Genomic DNA, 19,486 nt, shown 5'->3' on the forward strand with positions numbered 1-19,486 from the left:
CTACTCCCCCTCCAACCTCCAACTGGCTGTCATCTACCGCCCCCCAGGATCAGCCACCACTTTCTTTGACCACTTCACCACCTGGCTACTTCATTTCCTCTCTGTTGACATCCCCACTATCTTCATGGGCGACTTTAACATCCCCATTGATACTTCCCTCTCAGCTGCCTCTAAGCTTCTATCCCTCACTTCCTCCTTTGGTCTTACCCAGTGGTCTTCCACACCCACCCACAAAGACGGCCACACGCTGGACCTCATCTTCACCCGCCTCTGTTCCCTATCTAACCTCTCTAACTCACCTCTCCCTCTCTCTGACCACAACCTACTCACATTCTCTTCTCTCTCCTCCCCGGGGCAACAATCCCCACTCCACAAACTTGAATACCCTCGTAGAAATCTCAAACACCTTGACCTACACTCTCTCTCTGAATCCCTCCTCCCTCTTACAGACATTAGTTCCTTACATGATGCAGATGCTGCTGCCACTTTATACAACACCACAACAGCTGCAGCTCTCGATTCGGTCGCCCCCCTCACGCATACCAAGACTCGCACAATCAACAGACAACCCTGGCACACCAGCCTAACTAAAGAACTGCGACGGGCCTCCAGAGTTGCTGAACGTAGATGGAAAAGGTCCCACTCCCATGAGCACTTCATTCAAACAGTCCCTCACTACCTTCAAGTCCACACTCACTGCAGCAAAACAAACATACTTCACATCTCTCATATCCTCCCTGTCCCACAACCCCAAACAACTATTCAACACCTTCAATTCTCTCCTCCGTCCCCCAGTGCCTCCTCCCTCTCCTCTTATTTCAGCCGAAGACTTTGCCTCATTCTTCAAGCAGAAGATTGACACCATCAGACAAAGCTTTTGCCTAAAGCCCCCACAGCCCCTCCCCACACTTACTCAACCCTCCTCCTCCAAAACTACATTCTCCACCATTTCTGAAGATCAACTTTCCTCCTTACTCTCCAAATCACACCTCACCACCTGTAAACTTGACCCAATCACGTCTCACCTCATCCCAAACCTTACCACTATCTTCATCCCAGCCCTAGCCCACCTCTTCAACCTGTCACTAACAACTGGTGTCTTCCCTTCATGTTTCAAACATGCCTCAATCACACCCATCCTCAAAAAGCCCTCCCTTGACCCATCCTCTGTGTCTAGCTATCGCCCCATATCACTTCTCCCCTATGCCTCAAAACTACTGGAACAACATGTCCATTCTGAACTGTCCTCCCACCTCTCCTCCTGCTCCCTCTTTGACCGCCTACAATCTGGTTTCCGACCGCACCATTCTACTGAAACTGTACTGAAGTCACAAATGACCTACTAACCGCCAAATCTAAGCGACACTACTCTGTCCTCCTCCTCCTAGACCTGTCATCTGCCTTTGACACAGTGGACCATTCCCTCTTACTACAGACTCTCTCATCTCTCGGCATCACAGACTTGGCCCTATCCTGGATCTCCTCATACCTAACAGACCGGACATTCAGTGTCTCCCACTCACACACCACCTCTTCATCTCGCCCCCTATCTGTCGGTGTCCCCCAAGGTTCAGTTCTAGGACCCCTGCTCTTCTCCATCTACACCTTAGGCCTGGGACAGCTCATAGAGTCTCATGGCTTTCATTATCACCTCTATGCTGATGACACACAGATCTACCTCTCTGGACCCGATATCACCTCCGTATTAACCAAAATCCCACAATGTCTGTCTGCTATTTCATCCTTCTTCTCTGCTAGATTTCTAAAACTTAACATGGACAAAACAGAATTCATCATCTTTCTGCCATCTCATTCAACCCTCCCAACTGACCTATCCATCATAGTCAATGGCTGCCCACTCTCCCCAGTCCCTCAAGCTCGCTGCCTCGGGGTAACCCTGGACTCGGAACTCTCCTTCAAACCACATATCCAAGCCCTTTCCACTTCCTGCCGACTCCAACTCAAAAATATCTCCCGGATCCGCACATTCCTAAACCATGAATCTGCAAAAACACTAGTGCACGCCCTCATCATCTCCCGCCTTGACTACTGCAACCTCCTGCTCTGTGGCCTCCCCTCTAACACTCTTGCACCCCTCCAATCTATCATAAACTCTGCTGCTCGACTAATCAACCTGTCCCCCCGCTATTCCCCGGCCTCTCCTCTCTGTCAATCTCTTCACTGGCTCCCCATTGCTCAGAGACTCCAGTTCAAAACCCTAACCATGACATACAAAGCCATTCACAACCTGTCTCCTCCATATATCTCCGACCTAGTCTCCCGTTACATACCTGCACGCAACCTCCGATCCTCACAAGATCTCCTGCTCTACTCCCCTCTTATCTCCTCCTCCCACAACCGTATACAAGATTTCTCCCGTGCTTCCGCCCTACTCTGGAACTCTCTACCCCAACGTATCAGACTCTCGCCTACCGTGGAAACCTTCAAAAGGAACCTGAAGACCCACCTCTTCCGACAAGCCTACAACCTGCAGTAACCACCGCTCCACCACCGCACGACCAGCTCTACCCTCACCTACTGTATCCTCACCCATCCCTCGTAGATTGTGAGCCCTCGCAGGCAGGGTCCTCGCTCCGCCTGTACCAGTCGCTGTCACATTGTGTTCAAGATTATTGAAATTGTTCTTGTATTATACCCCCTTTTTCACATGTAAAGCGCCATGGAATAAATGGCGCTATAATAATAAATAATAATAATAATAATAATTGGCAGGTCATCATTTTCTTTGGAGGTGGTAACACCAGCTGGTGTTGAGCGCTGTCCGACATCGATAGCACCACCTTTGGATCAAGGCAACCTAACATGTCCGCCTGCATCTTCCTCACAGACCGGCAGTTTGCTGGGGACACCCTTATCAACCCCGTTTAAGCACAATAGCCAGCCCTCGGTCCCTCAGATGTGGACAAGTAAAAGACCATTTCCTCCTAGCCATGAGAAAGCTAAGAGGTTGAATTTCACCATCTGCAAGCTCTTGGCTACAGAAATGCTGCCTTTCCGCCTGGTGGACACAGAGGATTTTCCAGACCTTATGTCCGTCGCAGTGCCCCAGTACCAGATGCCCAGTCGGCACTACTTCTCAAAGAAAGGTGTGCCTGCGCTCCACCAGCATGTCGCACACAACATCACCGCTTCTTTGAGAAACTCTGTGTGTGACAGGGTGCATTTCACCACAGACACTTGGACGAGTAGGCATGGACAGGGGCGTTACATGTTGCTGACTGGGCACTGGGTAACTATGGTGACAGCAGGACAAGGGGCTGCTGTCCAAGTCTTGCCGTCCCCACGAGTTGTGCGTCAATCCTCTTTATGTCAAAGTTCCTCCACTGCTTCTGCCTCCTCAACCTCCTCTCGGTCTTCCACCTGCACCCAAAGCCTGTCTGGTCATGCCACAAGCTTTCTAACTGCGCAGAAGGGATCCTGCACACCTCCATACTATGCTGGCAGTAGGGCTCAACGTCATCAGGCGGTTTTTACTTTGAAATGTCTGGGAAATGTGAGTCACACAGCTGAGGAGTTGTGGTCAGCTCTGGAGAACCAATTTCATGAATGGTTGTCTCCACTGGACCTGAAACCAGGGAAGGCCATGTGCGACAATGCTGCAAACCTGGGTGCGGCCCTTCGCCGGGGCAATGTCACACACGTGCCTTGTATGGCTCACGTGTTGAACCTGGTTGTCCAGCAATTTTTAGCCCACTATCCCAGACTAGATGGCCTTCTGCAGAGGGCACGGTCGCTGTGTGCTCACTTCCGCCGTTCGCATCCCGCAGCTCAGCGACTTACATCTCTACAGAAGTCGTTGGGCCTGCCACTTCACCGGCTAAAATGCGATGTGCCTACCCGGTGGAATTCAACTCTGCACATGTTGCAGCGACTGTGGCAGCACCGACAAGCCCTGGTGCAATACGTTCTGACGTATAGCCTGGGCCAACGAGATCCAGACGTGGGGCAAATCACGCTGGAGGAGTGGTCTCAGATCAGGGACCTATGCACCCTTCTGCACAGTCTTGAAATGGCGACGAAGATGTTTAGTGCTGACGATGCCATTATCAGCATGACTATTCCGGTGATTTACATGCTGGAGCACATGTTAAACAGAATTCGGAGTCAGGTGGTGGCACAAGAGGAGGTGGAGGAAGTAGAGGAGGAGGAGTTGTATGCGGAAGGGCTAACATCTGCAAGGTCCAGACGGTCGGCAGCACCAAGGCGGCAGGCATGTGAGGGTGGGGGAGATGGTTTTACCAGGGCGCATGGTAGCAGCCAAACTAGTGAGGAAGGTGCAGGAGCCCAGGAAGAAGTGGAGGACGAACTGATGGAAGACTCATCAGATGAGGGAGACCTTGATCACATTTCTGTTGTGCGAGGTTGGGGGGAGAGGACAGAGGAAGGAAGCATGATTGTTACCTCGCCACCAACACAACAGGGACTTGGTGCTCCTGGATGCGCAACACACATGAGTGCCTTCTTGCTGCACTACCTGCAACATGACCCTCGAATTGGGAGAATTAGAAATAATCCTGACTACTGGGTTGCCACACTGTTAGATCCCCGGTACAAAAGTAAATTTGCCAAAATTATTCCTGCCATAGAAAGGGATGCACGCATGCAGGAGTATCAGCAGAGACTGTTGCAGAATCTTACATGTGCTTTTCCACAAAACACCAGTGGTGCACGTAGTGAATCTCACAGTTCCAACTTGCCAACCGTGGGACCGTCAAGTGTTCAGCACTCAAACCATAACAGAACCACAGTATCTGCTGGTAACATTAATTTTGCGCAATCATTTCACCACTTTTTTAGCCCATCCTTTGCAAGGCCACAGGAGACAAGAAGTCTGACACATAGTCAACGCCTAGAGACGATGGTACAGGAGTATCTCCAAGTAAACATTGAAGCCATGACTGTGTCACTGGACCCTTGCTCTTTTTGGGCTTCCAATCTGGATAAATGGCCGGAGCTAGCCACTTACGCCTTGGAGATCTTGTCATGCCCCGCAGCCAGCGTTCTGTCTGAACGTGTGTTCAGCGCTGCTGGTGGTGTGCTGACAGATAAGCGCACGCGGCTCTCCACTGATAATGTAGACAGACTCACGTTCATAAAGATGAACAAATCATGGATCCGAAATGACTTTTCTACCCCTGTGTCATCCTGGGGAGAGTAAAAGATGGATGATTGGTTAAAATCACCCTACCAACCGTTTTAAGCTTTCAAATTACTAATCATGTTTATCTGTATCTTGGCTGGAAAATAATTTGGGCCTTGTAGCAGTGTGCAGCACTGATTCTATTAGGCCATCTATAATAAGCTCCACCAGATTTAAAATTACTAATCATGTTTATCTGTATCTTGGCTGGAAAATAATTTGGGCTTTGTAGCAGTATGCAGCACGGATCCTATTAGGCCATCTATACTAAGCTCCACCAGATTTAAAATTAATAATAATTTTTAGCTGCATCTAGCCCGGAAAATAATTTTGGGGCTCCGAGATGCGCAAGACACATAAGTGCCTTCTTGCTGCACTACCTGCAACATGACCCTCATATTGTCAGAATTCGAAGTAATCATGACTACTGGGTTGCCACACTCTTAGATCCGCCAAACTTTTCGATCAACCTTTTCATTTTAATAAAGACCAAAAAAATGGTCATTTTTGAAATTATAAGCATTAGCAGGTTATTAGAAACTTAAATCAAACAGTTTTCAACTCAAAACTTTATTCTAGGTGATGTTACATTTTCACATAGGACCCCTTGTTCGAAAGGAGCTTCTGAACTCTCTCGTCCATTGAATTTGTCAGGTTTTGGATGGTTTCTGCTTCAATTGTTTTGCATGAGGACAGAATACCCTCCCAGAGCTGTTGCTTAGATGTGAACTGCCTCCCGCCATCATAGACACTCCTTTTGATGATGCTCCAGAGGTTCTGAATGGGGTAGAGGTCAGGGGAGCATGGGGGTCACACCATAAGTTTGTCCCCTTTTATGCCCATATCAGCCAGAGATGCAGATGTTTTATGTGCAGCATGAGATGGTGCATTATCATGCAAAAAAATGATCTTGCTGTGAAATACACGGTTCTTCTTCTTGAACCATGGCAGGAAGTGCTGTTTGAGAAAATCCACATACATTATGGAGTTCATCTTTAGCGCCTTCAGGGATCCTAAAGGGGCCGACAATCTCTCTCCCCATGATTCCAGCCCAAAACATTACTCCACCTCCTCCTTGTTGGCGCTGTAGCCGTGTTTGCGTGGGGTGTCCATCAACCAGCCATCCTCCACTCCATCCATCTGGACCATCGAGCGCTGCACGGCACTCATCCGTGAACAAAACAGTTTTGAAATCAGTCTTCATGTAATGTTTGGCCCACTGGAGCCGTTTCTGCTTGTGTGAAGTGGATAGAGGAGGTCGACAGGATGGCGTATGCACAGCTGCAAACCTCTGAAGGACCCTGCATCTTGTTGTTCGGGGGACGTTGGAGGCACCAGCAGCTTCAAAAACTTGTCTGCTGCTATGACAAGGCTTTTTTGCCGCTGCTCTTTTAACCTGACATAATTGCTTGTAGGAAAGAGTCCTCAATTTGCCCTTATCAGCACGCACACGTGTGTACTGTGAATCAGCTACATACTTCTTGATTGCCAAGACACTTCATCCTGATCATCGCACAATGTTGATTGTAGTCATGCCTTGACCTAAACACTCCACAATTTGTTGCTTCTCAGCAGCCGACACATCCTTTTTCTTTCCCATTTTGGCAGAAAATGTAGGCTGCTTAATAATGTGAGAGAGCCTTCTTAAGTAGTCTTGCCTTTCATTGGACACACCTGCCAAACTAATTAGCACAGGTGTCTGCAATTGCTTACAGTGATATAAAGAGCCCTGACACACATCACCATCAATGAGTTTAACTGACAAACAAACAAATTCTTCCCTTATCACTCCTAAACACTTTTTGCATAATAATTTGGAACGCGGTGTACATGTGCTTTTCCACAAAACACCAGCGGTTCACGTAGTGAATCTTACAGTTCTAACTTGCCAACCGTGGTCTGTATGGAGTTGTTCAATAAAGGGCCCAAAATTAAGATAACATAGATGGGAGAGGTCTCTATGAATAGGAATTCCTAAGTATTTGATACCCTGTGAGGGCCAGGCAAAGGGAAAGTTGGACTGGATGGAATCCTATATGGATTTGGGGAGGGAGACATCAAGGGCCTCAGACTTCGCTGCATTGATTTTAAAATTTGACCATGTAACAAAGTGATCTATTTCAGCCATAACAGCATGGATGGATATATGTGATTGAGTGATATATACTAGGACATCATCAGCAAATAGAGAGCACTTGTACTCGGTGCCTCCCACCTCAATCCACCTAATATTGGGGTTATGGCGAATTGATGAGAGCAGGTGCTCCGTCACTAGGATGTATAAGAGATGGGACAGAGAACATCCCTGTCTTGTCCCATTGGTGATTGTGAAAGGTGATGAAAATGTTCTGACGCGCCCCCTGGGCCTTGGGACACCCGGAGCCGGACCCTTTTTGGTGGATGCTGGTGGTTGTAGTCTCCGTGGCGGCAACCCGGTTCCGTGGCTCAGGGCGGTCAAACCAGTGGCGGAACTATTTATGTGGTTTTGATGTTTAAATGTCCGACTACGCCACCCGTGGATTGCGGTCAGAGTGAACCGCCGCTCCAGGGCAGACCGCTGAGGCTGGTGTTGTGGGTGCAGCAGAGCGTAGCATAACTCCCCACGGGAGGAGTATAGCCTCAGGGCAGTGTATGTGGAGGATGGGGGTGATGGTGCAGGGCAGCAGCAGTAACGACACGGAGTCAGTGATGCAGTCCAGGGCCTTTACTCACAGTTCTTATTATCCAGACCACGTCTGCAGGTAACGGCTGCCCACGTCGTACTGTGCTCACCAGGTGAGGGGCTCAGACAACTCCCAGATAACTTTGGAGCGCTTCACAGGACCCCCTTTGTGTGTCCTTTGTCTGGCCTTTCTTACCAACCCTTCTGTCCGGCTGCCTCGGGCCTCCTCTTGGTAAACTTGGCGCCAGTTTCCCTGACCCTATGTGGTGCCTTCCTAGCGGGTGTAGCGAGGGGCTGTGCCACATAAAATGTCACAGCCTCCGGTTTCTAGCTGAGGGTCGTTTCCTGCCTCCACTAGTTTCGGGGACCGGTCTCCCCCTTTGGCCTGACCCCTCCACGCAGGTGGATTTGGGCGTGCGGTGGCGACTCGCCCGTCCGCACCCCTGGGATCCCTTCATTCCTCGTTCCTGGAGCCTTCTCCGCTCCTCTTCCTTCCTTCTCCCTCTTCCAGGCCTGGGCCTCTGTTACTAGGCCCGCCTCCGGAGCAGAGCTCATGCAGAGCCCCTGCTCCCTGCCACTTCTGCTCAGACTTCTCTGCACTGAACTAAGATGGTGCCCACCTTTTATACTCCCTTCTCAATGCACCCAGGAACTGCTTCCTCCCTGCTCCTGCACTACAGGGTTCCCCTTCCTCAGTGTTCCCTCCCCCCACTCCAGCCAGGGACAGGGACTGTCGTGCCCATCTCAGGGGCATATTGGTCGCCCTGCCCCACGGCAATGTGGTGTAATGCATGCAGGTGTCGGGTCCTGATCCACACTCCATCCTTACCTGAGAGTGAGATATCACACCTCTGGGTGAGGTGCAATACCTCTGTAGCAACCGAGCCCTCAGGGTAATACAGTTCCATTTATCTTCAGCCTAGGTGACGTATTGCGATACAGGGCTGTGATTTTGGCTATAAAAGGGTCCCCTAGACCCCTACCCCAAGCTTTTTAAGAGAATCATATATGGTGTGCCAGGAGACTCTATGGAATGCTTTCTCAGCATCCAACGAGAGTATCTAATTACAAATTTTTAACTGCATCTAGCCCAGGAAATACTTTGTGCCTAGTAGCAGTGTCTGCTAGTCAGCGGATTATCCCGGCTGTTAAGCAAGCTACACCACCTGTAGTTTTGACACTTAATTTTTTCAAAGGAAATGCTTCGGGACCACGGGATACTCAGTGAAGAGCATCAGGAGGCACCCCAAGGCATAGGGGCTGGGACTGGCAGTAGGATGCCTTGCGGTGGACAGCCGAGCTCGATTCTTATAAAAGCTTTTTAACTGCAGCAGCTTTAGTGGACGCTACTGGAGCTGGAATTACGCGGCTGCTGGCATGAGACTTGCCCTCCAATAGATCCTTGTAAATGGATTTAAAGTGTATTCATTCAAATTAGAGAGACAATTTAAATTAAAAAGCTTAGAGCTGCCTCCACCACAGTGGGGCTCGCTCGACCCACCAGCGGACAGGCACCAGTATTGGGAGAGGGGGGCTGGCCGTCAGGGTTCACCGCGGCTCTGGCACAAACCCGGCTACACGGAGGTGGCATGGGCAGGAGCGGACTGAACGTGTCGGCTTCTCACTTTTTGGATTTTAGAAGGGCATGACATGCCTATATCTGTGTCTCCCCCTCCTTTTACTCCTCCACCTCTTTTTTTTTCGCATGACTATATGTACTTGTCACTTTTCCATGTGTTAGTTGTGTCTTCAGAGCAGTTTGTTAGCTTTTGGACACCTTTGAAGGTGTTTTCTATGTGTTTCTATGTGTTTTTGTTTGCCTGCCATTGGTTTTAACGGTGTTCGAAGGTGTTCGCCGAACAGTTCGACGAACAGTTCGGCGAACACACGGGTGTTCGACGAACCGAACCGAACTCGAACACTACGGGGGTGGCTCAACACTAGTCTTTATTCACCCAAAACGCCTGTTTTACAGAAAGAAAAGACATACGGAAAAAACAATACCATGCGAACTATGAGCATATTCCCTTTTTTTTTTTCGTGTGTCTGTTTTTACCATCTGTGTGGCATCCATTTTTCTCGTATGCCAAATTAAAAAATTTCAACAAAGCTTCTCCCGCCCATTAAACAGTAAAAATGAACATTACTTGGATGACACATGGATGACATCAGCGTGCAATTAATTTATTATCATGAACCCAATGATTTCAACAGGAAAGTTTGATCCGGAACTTGGATAACAAACACGTCTTTTTTTTTTTGGGGGGGGGTAGGAGGAGGACAATCAATCTGCTAAAAAACATGGGCATGTGAACAGCCCCATAGATTCTACGTGTTTTTTGGCATGGATAGAATACATATATTAAAAAAATAAACATCATTGCCTTATGTAAATGCATAAATCATCATCTAACTGTACCAGCGCATGCAAAACTACAGCAGTGTAGCTGGGCACAGTACACCTAGCTACACGGCGCAAGTGGAGGCAGTAGAGGCCAACAATGCATATACAGTAGTGTTCAAAATAATAGCAGTGTGTTCAAAAACATGAGTTAAGCACAAAATCTTTATACTAGTTTTTATTTCCATGCATTGGGAACATTGCTCACTGTTTTCTAATTCAAAACATGAAGAGAAATCTATATAATTTTTAACTACTTTACAGAAAATAACAAAAAATGAACATTGGGCTGTTCTAAAAAATAGCAGTGCCTGCATTTGGTTTTACAAACTCATAATTTGTACTCTCTCTGTTTTTTTGAGGATTTAGCATTCCTGTGAATCACTAACTTAATATTTAGTTGCATAACCCACAGTGTTTTAGAACTGCTTCACATCTATGTTGCATAGAGTCAAACAGTTTCTGGCTCCTGTCAACTGTTATCCAAGCCCAGGATGCTTTGACTACATCCCACAATTTTCTGGCATTTGTTGGCTTTGCCTCAGAAACGGCATTTTTGATGTCACCCACAAGCGTTCTATCGGATTAAGGTACGGGGATTGGGCTGGCCACTCTATAACCTCAATTTTGTTGGACTGGAGCCAAGATTTTGCTTGTTTACTGGTGTGTTTAGGGTCTTTGTCTTGTTGAAACACCCATTTCAAGGGCATATCCTCTTCAGCGTAACGCAACATGACCTCTTCAAGTATTTTAATATATGCAAACTGGTCCATGATCCCTGGTATGAGGTAAATAGGTCCGGCACCATGATAAGAGAAACATGCCCATATCATGATGCTTGCACCACCATGCTTCACTGTCTTCAGAGTGTACTGCGGCTTTAATGCAGAGTTTGGGGGTCGTCTGAGGAACTGTGTGTGGCCCTTCGGCCCAAAAAGAACAATTTTACTTTCATCAGTCCACAAAATGTTTCTCCCTTTCTCTTTAGGCCAGTTGATGTGTTCTTTGGTAAATTGTATCCGCTTCAGTACATGTCTTTTTTTAACAGTGGGACTTTGCGGGGACTTCTTGCTAAGAGATTAGCATCACACAGGCATCTTCTAACTGTCACAGTCCTCACAGGTAACTTGAGACTGTCTGTGATCATCCTGGAGCTCATCATTGGCTGAGCCTTTGCCATTCTGGCTATTCTTCGATCCATTCAAATGGTAGTCTTCAGTTTTCTTCCACGCCTCTCTAGTTTTGCTTTCCATTTTAAAGCATTGGAGATTATTTTAGCTGAACAGCCTATCATTGTCTGCACTTCTTTAAAAGTTTTACTCTCTCCAATCAACTTTTTAATCAAAGTACATTGTTCTTCTGAACATTGTCTCGAACGACCCATATTTCTCAGGCTTTCAAGGAGAAATACTTGTACAAAATGTGCTGGGTTCACCCTTAAATAAGGGCCACCTGATTCACCCCTGTTTCTTCACAGAATGATTGACCTCACTAATTGAACTCCACACTGCTATTATTTTGAACACACCCCCTTTCAAATAATTATTCAAATACACAGACTCAAAAACATGCAGATCATGAATGCGGAGTCTGGTGGTTTTCTTAGAATCTACGGCACCAACTGGTAAATTGTTTGACATGTGGTAATACAGTATAATTTATACCAAAAACAGTGATTAATCTGGTTAGTCATATCGGACTGCTATTATTTTGAACACTAGTGTATGAGCATTGAAGAAAGCTGTTAGTTACACAGTGCCACTACCTAAATGACTCTTTACGATGAGTATTTGGTGAGCTTTTGATGCTGCAGATTTTTTTGCAGATATTAGGTAAATCAGGTTACTTGCATTTTTTTCTTTGCATTTTTCAGTGCTGTTTTATTGTGTTTTTATCACATTTCTATTGTTTTTTTATCTCGTTTTTCACATGTTTTTTATACTTCCTAGTAATTGGATTTGACAAAACTTTATTGATGTTTGTTTTTTACTTGGGAATTTTCCGCATCTAATTCAAGTCTATTGGTAAAATCTGCACATAAAACTCAGCATATCGGCAAGAGAAATTGACATGTTGTGGATTTCAAATGCGCACTGCAGGTCAGTTTACACAGCGTTAAAAGCATAGTTGGCATGAAATTTCTGTAAAACCCATTCACTTTTGTGGAACTGTAAGGGTGATTTCACACTGCGTTCTTCACTACGTTCAGTGGTCCAGTCGGGGCTTACATCCAAACTCCCCCCTTCCATGCAAAATAAGATTCGGGCGAATACGCCTACTAGAGAAGGACACCCAGTCGTTTTGCTGGGGGTTCGGTCATAAGCCCCAACAGGACCACTGATCGGGGCAAAGAACGCAGAAGCACCCTAAGACTTTGGGTTTTTTGCGGAGTAAAAATTTGAAGTGTCAAAAACTCAGCAAATACTCATCGTGTGAACTTAACCTAAGGGTACATTGCATACAGTGAGCGCCATTTTAAACAGTGATTTTTGCAACTTGGCTGCATCACACTTAGCATAGAAGGTAAGTTTAGAGACATTGTCCATTTATGTAATAGGGCAAGGTGGTAGCTGAAATCCATTTAATCATTACTCACACTAGTTTACAAGTCAGTACCTTGGTAATACTGTATGGGTGTATGTCTGTGGAGTTTTCTGTTATGGTAATGGGTTTTGGTGCTTTCCAAAGATTTTCCAAGATGTTAATATACACCTTCGTATTATGACTAAAGGGTCTCTCTGCAAGGTCTGATACTTCCAGTACAAGTTCATATGGCTTATCCCCAAACTTCAGAAATTGAGTTCCTACAAGAAGAAGAAAGATTAAAAGCTCAAAAACTTCATTTAGAACATGAAACCTGCCATAAGTAAAGAAAAAAAAAGACATACATATGACAAAAGAAGCTTTCTATAAAGTTCTCTTTCAGGGTATAATCGATCTGTGTGGTGTCCATGTGTGCCCCAAACCACACGCAGAGAGCACACGTGCAATTTTTGTACCTGCTTTTTCCCATAATATATATACTGTATATATATATATTTTTGTTTCCTGTAGAAAGTACAATCATGCATTTTTAAAGTAAAGGGGAAAGTGATGGGGAAGGGTCTAGGAGACCACTACTTGAGATAATAATATAACTACCACTTATATGGTGCGCCATAATGATTAGAAACTTTTGGCCCCATAACACTAGAGGAATTTTTATCATAGCTATTTTCAGTATCCAAATTTTTAACACTAGAACTGATTTTTCTACACTATCCACGACAGTTTTGTGGATTTTAGTTTTCACATCGGAAATAGCAGTATAAAATTATATACAATGTCTTAAATTTATTTTAGAATATAACTGTCACGCAAGGTGTGGGAAAGACTAAATGCAACATGAAAGGAAGAGGGGAAGGGAGCCCAGACTCTAGGGAAAGGAAGAGTGGAGACCTCCTAGGCTGATCTGATATCACCGTCTCCCCTATCGTCCCTATTTTGGTTCCTCATCAATCGCCGCACAGAAACCTAAACCCTGTAGTTCTCTAGCGCTTGGCCCTGGATAGGGAAGGGGGGGATGAGCATTAGTCAGTCCCCACTAACAACTGAAGACAACAAAGGAGACAAACACCGGGAAAAGTAGCTTAGCTTGAGCTGACTTTAGAAAGAATACCCTTACGTCCTCCAAGCACCAACAAGGAAGTAAGCAAACTGCAACAGCTCCAAGCCTTCACAAGAAACAAGTGATCACAGGCGCCTTCCTATGGCAAACAGCAAGTATTTAAACACCCAGGCCAGGATGTCAATTAGCCGGAGGGAGGTAGCCGCTGGGTCCTAGAGTGAGACAGCTAAAAAGGTGTCTGTAATGTCAAACAAAGAGATCTTCTGCAACCAACTGCAGGGCGACTATCTGTCACTTCTGACACACCCGTGACAATAATGTAAGATGTGCAGTACTCCTCGAAAGAAGGAAGTTTTTTGGAAAACTCTCCAGGTTAGCTACATATCCAAATCATGCGGCAAGGCTCATTAGAGGATCAAATATTCACTATAGAGCAATTACCTCCAACAGATAGCACTAGAGAGACAGATAATTTGCATAACCGTTCCCCCAGGGATCATTTCTCAGCCTATAAGAATATGTGCAGAGCGGTTGTTTTTAGGAGTTTTTGGAGTGGATCTACTCCTAAAATGCTGGAAAGACTCTTCCTATTCATTTGGTGTTAAACCTCTTTGCTGTTCATATAAGTGTTTTTTTAAGCTTTTTTTCTTATCAGCTTTTGTAAAACGACTGGTGGAAAAAAAAAAACGGAACTTCTTTGAAGCATATCCTGATGGAATCTGCTCAAAACTAGGAACAATCCAATCATAAGGCTGCAAAAACATGGCAGCAAAAAAACCCTCTTCCAAAACACTTCAAAATTGCTTCAGGAAAAGAAGTACAACAAAAAAGTCCCCAAAAAGGGAGTGTTTCCCTAATGGTCTTGAATGCCTCAAAAATATTCTGTTTGTACATAGTTTAAAGAGGTTGTCCTCGACTTTTAAATTGATGACCTATCCTTAGACATTAATGTCTGATTGGCCAGGGTTTGACACCCGGCACCCCTACCTATCAGCTGTTATTGCTGTCGGCGGCAGCGGCCAGCTAGAAGTACTTATTGCCGAGCTGCTCCATCTTCTGGTAGTGGCCCGGGCTAGGTACTGCACATCTGCCTCCTATTCAAATCCGTAGAAGGCCGATGTGTAGTACCAAGCCCCGGCCACTACAGATGGAGCAACTCGGCAAGTGAGTACTTCCAGTCGGTGGCCACCTACCCTGATAACAGCTGATCGGTGGGGGTGCCGGGTGTTGAATCCTGGCCATCAGACATTGATGACCTATCCCAAGGATAGGCCACCAATGTAAAAGTACTGGACAACCTCTTTAAGTCTCTCTATGCCAGCTTAGTGGGCTCCACAAGGAGAATTGGCATCCCCTACACTGCATTGACTGGTCATCAACTCACCACTACAACTTATTGAGGACCTTATCTTGCCATTCTTGTAAAAATGATTGATAATAATTTTTAGGAAATAAGTCATTTCAAATAATCACAATTTATGTAATAAGAAAGACAGCTCACACATAAACAGGATGATTATAGGAACTGGAAACCAAACGATGTTGTTATCCCTCCGTGACCTTAATCTCTTCTGTTTATGTAAACATTCAATTTATTAAATGTATCCAAGAAAGAAATGCAGAATACAAACATCCAGCCGACTAAAGCAAATCCCCACTATGGCAAATAGAGGTGCAACAAATAATGTAAAATTTGTAAGAGGAACTCCCACCTAAATGTGTTTACATTTACAATAAATGAATGTCCCCCATATATTTATATTGGACAATAAAATACAATCAATGCAATACAATTAATCTTCAGCTCCCCCGTTCCCACAGAACCTACTGAATAATTGGAATAGGCTTAAAGGGTTTTTTCCAAAAATTGCAAGTTAACCCCTATCCTTATGTGACATGCAGAAGTAGTGCTGTTGCTTTAAAAGCATTCAGCAACTATTAGAAGTAACACAAGCACTAGAGGGGTTAACACAGTAACACAAGCACTAGAGGGGTTAACACAGTCACAGGAGAAGGGGAGTGTTTAGCACAACCCCAGGGGGATTGTGGGGAAGTTGTTTACTGTCTGGCTGGAGCAGAAGAGAAAGGTGGTGTGTGTGTTCTGCATCTGACCAAAGCGCCCCTGCAAGTGAAAAGAATTCAAGTCAGGAGGGAAACTAAGCACATGTCAGGTAGAGTTCCTGAGCTAGCAGTGCAGAGTATTGTCAAGCAGAAAGATAAGGACTGTAAGAAATGGTGTCACATCTCCCTCAGCAAACCCTCCCCCCTCCTCCATCTCACTGTGCTGTAAAGACTGCTGTGTTCATTAATATGCCTTTACATTAGAGCTGTACTGTGCTGTATTACTGGGAAGACTGTGAACTGCTGTGCTGCTAAGGAAACTGTACTGTTTGTCACTGGAGCCTGTTGCTCATAAGACTTAACTTGCACTGGCTGTGCGGCTTCTTATTAAATGCTACTGTTCTACCGTTTATGAGGACTCTTGTCAAGTGTGTCTGGTCAGCAAGTGAAACAACCTACGTGTCTGTGCCTGAGGGTCAATATCCCTGTGTGCCTGAGAGAAGCTGCAGCACATGGTCTATGGTCGCCCTGAGTAACGGTTCCCCCAGGATTCCAAAGAATTCATGTAACCTGTCTCACCCCTATCTGAACCTAGTGGCATGTGTGTAACACTTAGGATTGGGGATAATTTTCTGATTTCTGAGAAAAGGGCTTCGTAGTGCCCCATCTAGAATGGAGCCATGGTGTGTGTGTTTGGCCTTTGTTCCATTCATTGTCCATGGGACTGCTGGAGATAGCTTTAATTGCAGGTCAAGCATGCACATCTCCTCTCCATTCAAGATGGGCCTGTTCTCAGGGGTCCAGAGCCCCATGATTGTTGCTGTCCCACTGTTTGAATCCCCAGTGATCAGCAAGTTATTTTGTATCCTGTGGATAGGGATAATTTACAATTTTTGGAAAACCCCTTTAAAGATTATATAATTTCTCCTTCCTTTTCTCCAATTTGGGTCCATTGATTACAAAATCCTTATGGGCCTTCTTGGGATCACTATCCCCAAATAATTTTAAGTTGACAACAAATGTACATAATGGTTTAGTAAATGGAGGATGAGAGATAAGAATGAAAGCTCAGTAACACCAGTCTTTTTCTTACAGCACACATTATATGTATATAGTAGCAAAGCCAGGTAGGACAGGGTTAAATCCTACCACTGCAGGTCTTCATTAGATGCACCTGACTACCTTTGACTAAGAACCAGGACCTGTGTTCACTAGATGTGTCAGTCTGCTGGATAAAATTTGAGCTATAGCTGGTAGAGAGACATGTCAGGATCTCTCTCTGAATGGAGATTGCATGGGTCAGCTAGGAAAAGCTGAGCAGTGTGTGTGTTGGTGTCATGGCTCGGTTTGGAAATTCAATCCGGTGACCTGTTGCATCATGGTCGGTTCTTTTGCATGTTGAGCTATCACTCTTTTCCTTCCCTGTCTAAATGCTGATTTCTCCTTTGTCTTTATTCTCCATTCTTTGTTTTCTTCTTTACATGTGTTTTCCATTTTCACATTTTGGTTTGCCCTATCACATTCTGGGTGGAGCTTTATAATTAGTATCCCTTTCATGCACTTCCTTGCTGGCTATATTTCCTAGTGGATGTGTGGCACCCTGCTACCACAGACACCACAGGACCCAAAAGGGTGCATGGACGGACTCCTGCACAAGAGGCCTTCATTACATTACAAACACCTCCACCCTTCCACCTCATACCACCAGAGGGAGCCCTGTTAGGGATATATATACTGGAGGGTGGGGTTAGTCAGTCAGAGAGTCTCTCAGTCTGAGAGAGAGTATGCTGACACTGAGAGCAGTGAAGAAGCAGCACGTGAGCTGCTGTGTACTGAGGGCCCCGAGTGTGGCCGAGGCAAGGAGAGAGGAGAGAGGAGTTGAGGGGGCAGAGGAGCATCACAGGCTCACCCCAGGACACAAGCCGGACACCGGGTCTGCGCCTGCAGGGTTCTCTACACCCAGCAGGGACAACCGACATACCAGGAGGCTTCCAGACTCCTGGTCATCCTGAAGCTACCATCAAATACAGGATTAGGAACCACGAAGGCCCCGGCTTCCAGGGATAGTGGTTGCCAAGGAAAAGTCCTACTACCAAGCGGTCAGGTGAGAAAGCAACACAACATAGAAGCTAGGCCAAGTTCCAGGCTGGCTAGAAGCTTAGAGAGAGGAAGACACGGATCAGGAGGCTTTATACTCGCTCACTGGGGAGAGTCTTGAAGTGCACCCTTCCTATCAAGTACCCTGGACCCTACCTGCCGTTACACCAGTAAAGGTACTGAAGCGAATCTCCTGTGTGAGTGTCCATCATTCCCCCTGACCTGACCGGGCCACCTCTCACCTGCATCCCTTCCATCAACCCTGCCCTGGGGGCCCGCTCCTCCTATGGGGAGCAGAAACATCCCAGCTGCCATCCCATCACCCCCCGGAGGTCTGCAGCAGCGCTAGTAACCATTACCAGAAACCAAAGGTGGCGTCACGAGACAAACTGTTAACAAAACCCCTTTTAAAGAGTGACCCAGAGGACGGGCCCAGGAGCCGACTGCCGTGATAGCCTGCAAAGAAGGTAAAGGCCCGGGTACCGAGTCCCCCTCATATATCCCCCTGGGCGAGTCACACTCTTCCTGGCGTCACGAACAGGATTTCGTGCCCGTTGCCACCGGGTACTGTGTGCCGTAATTGAACTGTGTTTAAACTGTGGTGACCATTGCCGCCATTACCGCGTTGCCGCGCGGGAAGAAGAGGGGCATAACCACGGGAACCAGAGAGGCGTGACCGTTGGTAGCGTGCGAAGGTCAAGCCCCGCCTCGCGCTCTGACACAGCACCAGGAAGCGCCAGGTCCTGGAAGGAGACCGTCGTCTGCGGAGCTGCAACCTACCCGAAAAAGAAAAAGAAGGTAGGCTACGGTTTACTAGGAGGGCGCAACCATGGCCGATGACCAACAAGACGCCGGAGCACCGGTTAACGCTCTCGATGCTCAACTCGCGCTAAGCGCTGCTCAGGCCGGAGCGGCCGCTCCACCAGCAGGGGTCGTGACTCCAGTCATACCCATGACCCTGCCGTATATCCCCAGAGCGAAATGGCTTCCCCAGTATGACGGCAAACCAGACACCCTGTCTGGATTCAAAAGGAAAATATGCGGTGTACTGGACATGTACTCAATGACTGGTAAACAGAGAGCCGCTGTTGTGCTGGGACAATTGACTGGTGCCGCAGAGCGGGAAGTTGAAACCTGGCCAGCCACAGACCAGGAATCAGCATCTATTATATTTAAGAGACTGCAAACTGTCTTTGAAAACCGCACTGAGACAGATCTTCGGATGAGGTTCTATCACTGTACCCAGAAACCTGAGGACGGTATCCGGGACTATGCCTGGCGTTTACAAGAGGCCCTGAGGGCCCTGAAACAGGTTAGTCCAACCAGCATACATGATGGGGACAAAATGCTGACAGAACAATTCATCCGGGGGTTGAGGTCCCAGGAGGAGAGCAGAATCGTACGGTGGTGGGCCTTAGATCATCCAAATGCCACCTTTGATACCCTGAAGGACATGGCTATTAAGGGCCTTCAGCCCCTGGAAACATCAGGTACTGC

The 19,486-nt window shown here is 46.6% G+C and overlaps 1 protein-coding gene across 1 annotated transcript in view; it reads right to left on the reverse strand.

The window, feature by feature from the left end:
- Nucleotides 1–19,486, reverse strand: part of CDH17 (cadherin 17) — a 116,760-nt gene that overhangs the window by 44,231 nt on the left and 53,043 nt on the right. The window contains exon 6 of the mRNA XM_073679669.1: nt 12,841–13,028. Within this exon, the coding sequence (XP_073535770.1) occupies nt 12,841–13,028 (188 nt within the window). The remainder of the gene's footprint in view (nt 1–12,840; nt 13,029–19,486) is intronic.

This window comes from Phyllobates terribilis, unplaced genomic scaffold, assembly GCF_046119375.1.
Source record: "Phyllobates terribilis strain yellow unplaced genomic scaffold, ASM4611937v1 Scaffold_4__5_contigs__length_816908805, whole genome shotgun sequence".
Classification (NCBI taxonomy): domain Eukaryota; kingdom Metazoa; phylum Chordata; class Amphibia; order Anura; family Dendrobatidae; genus Phyllobates; species Phyllobates terribilis.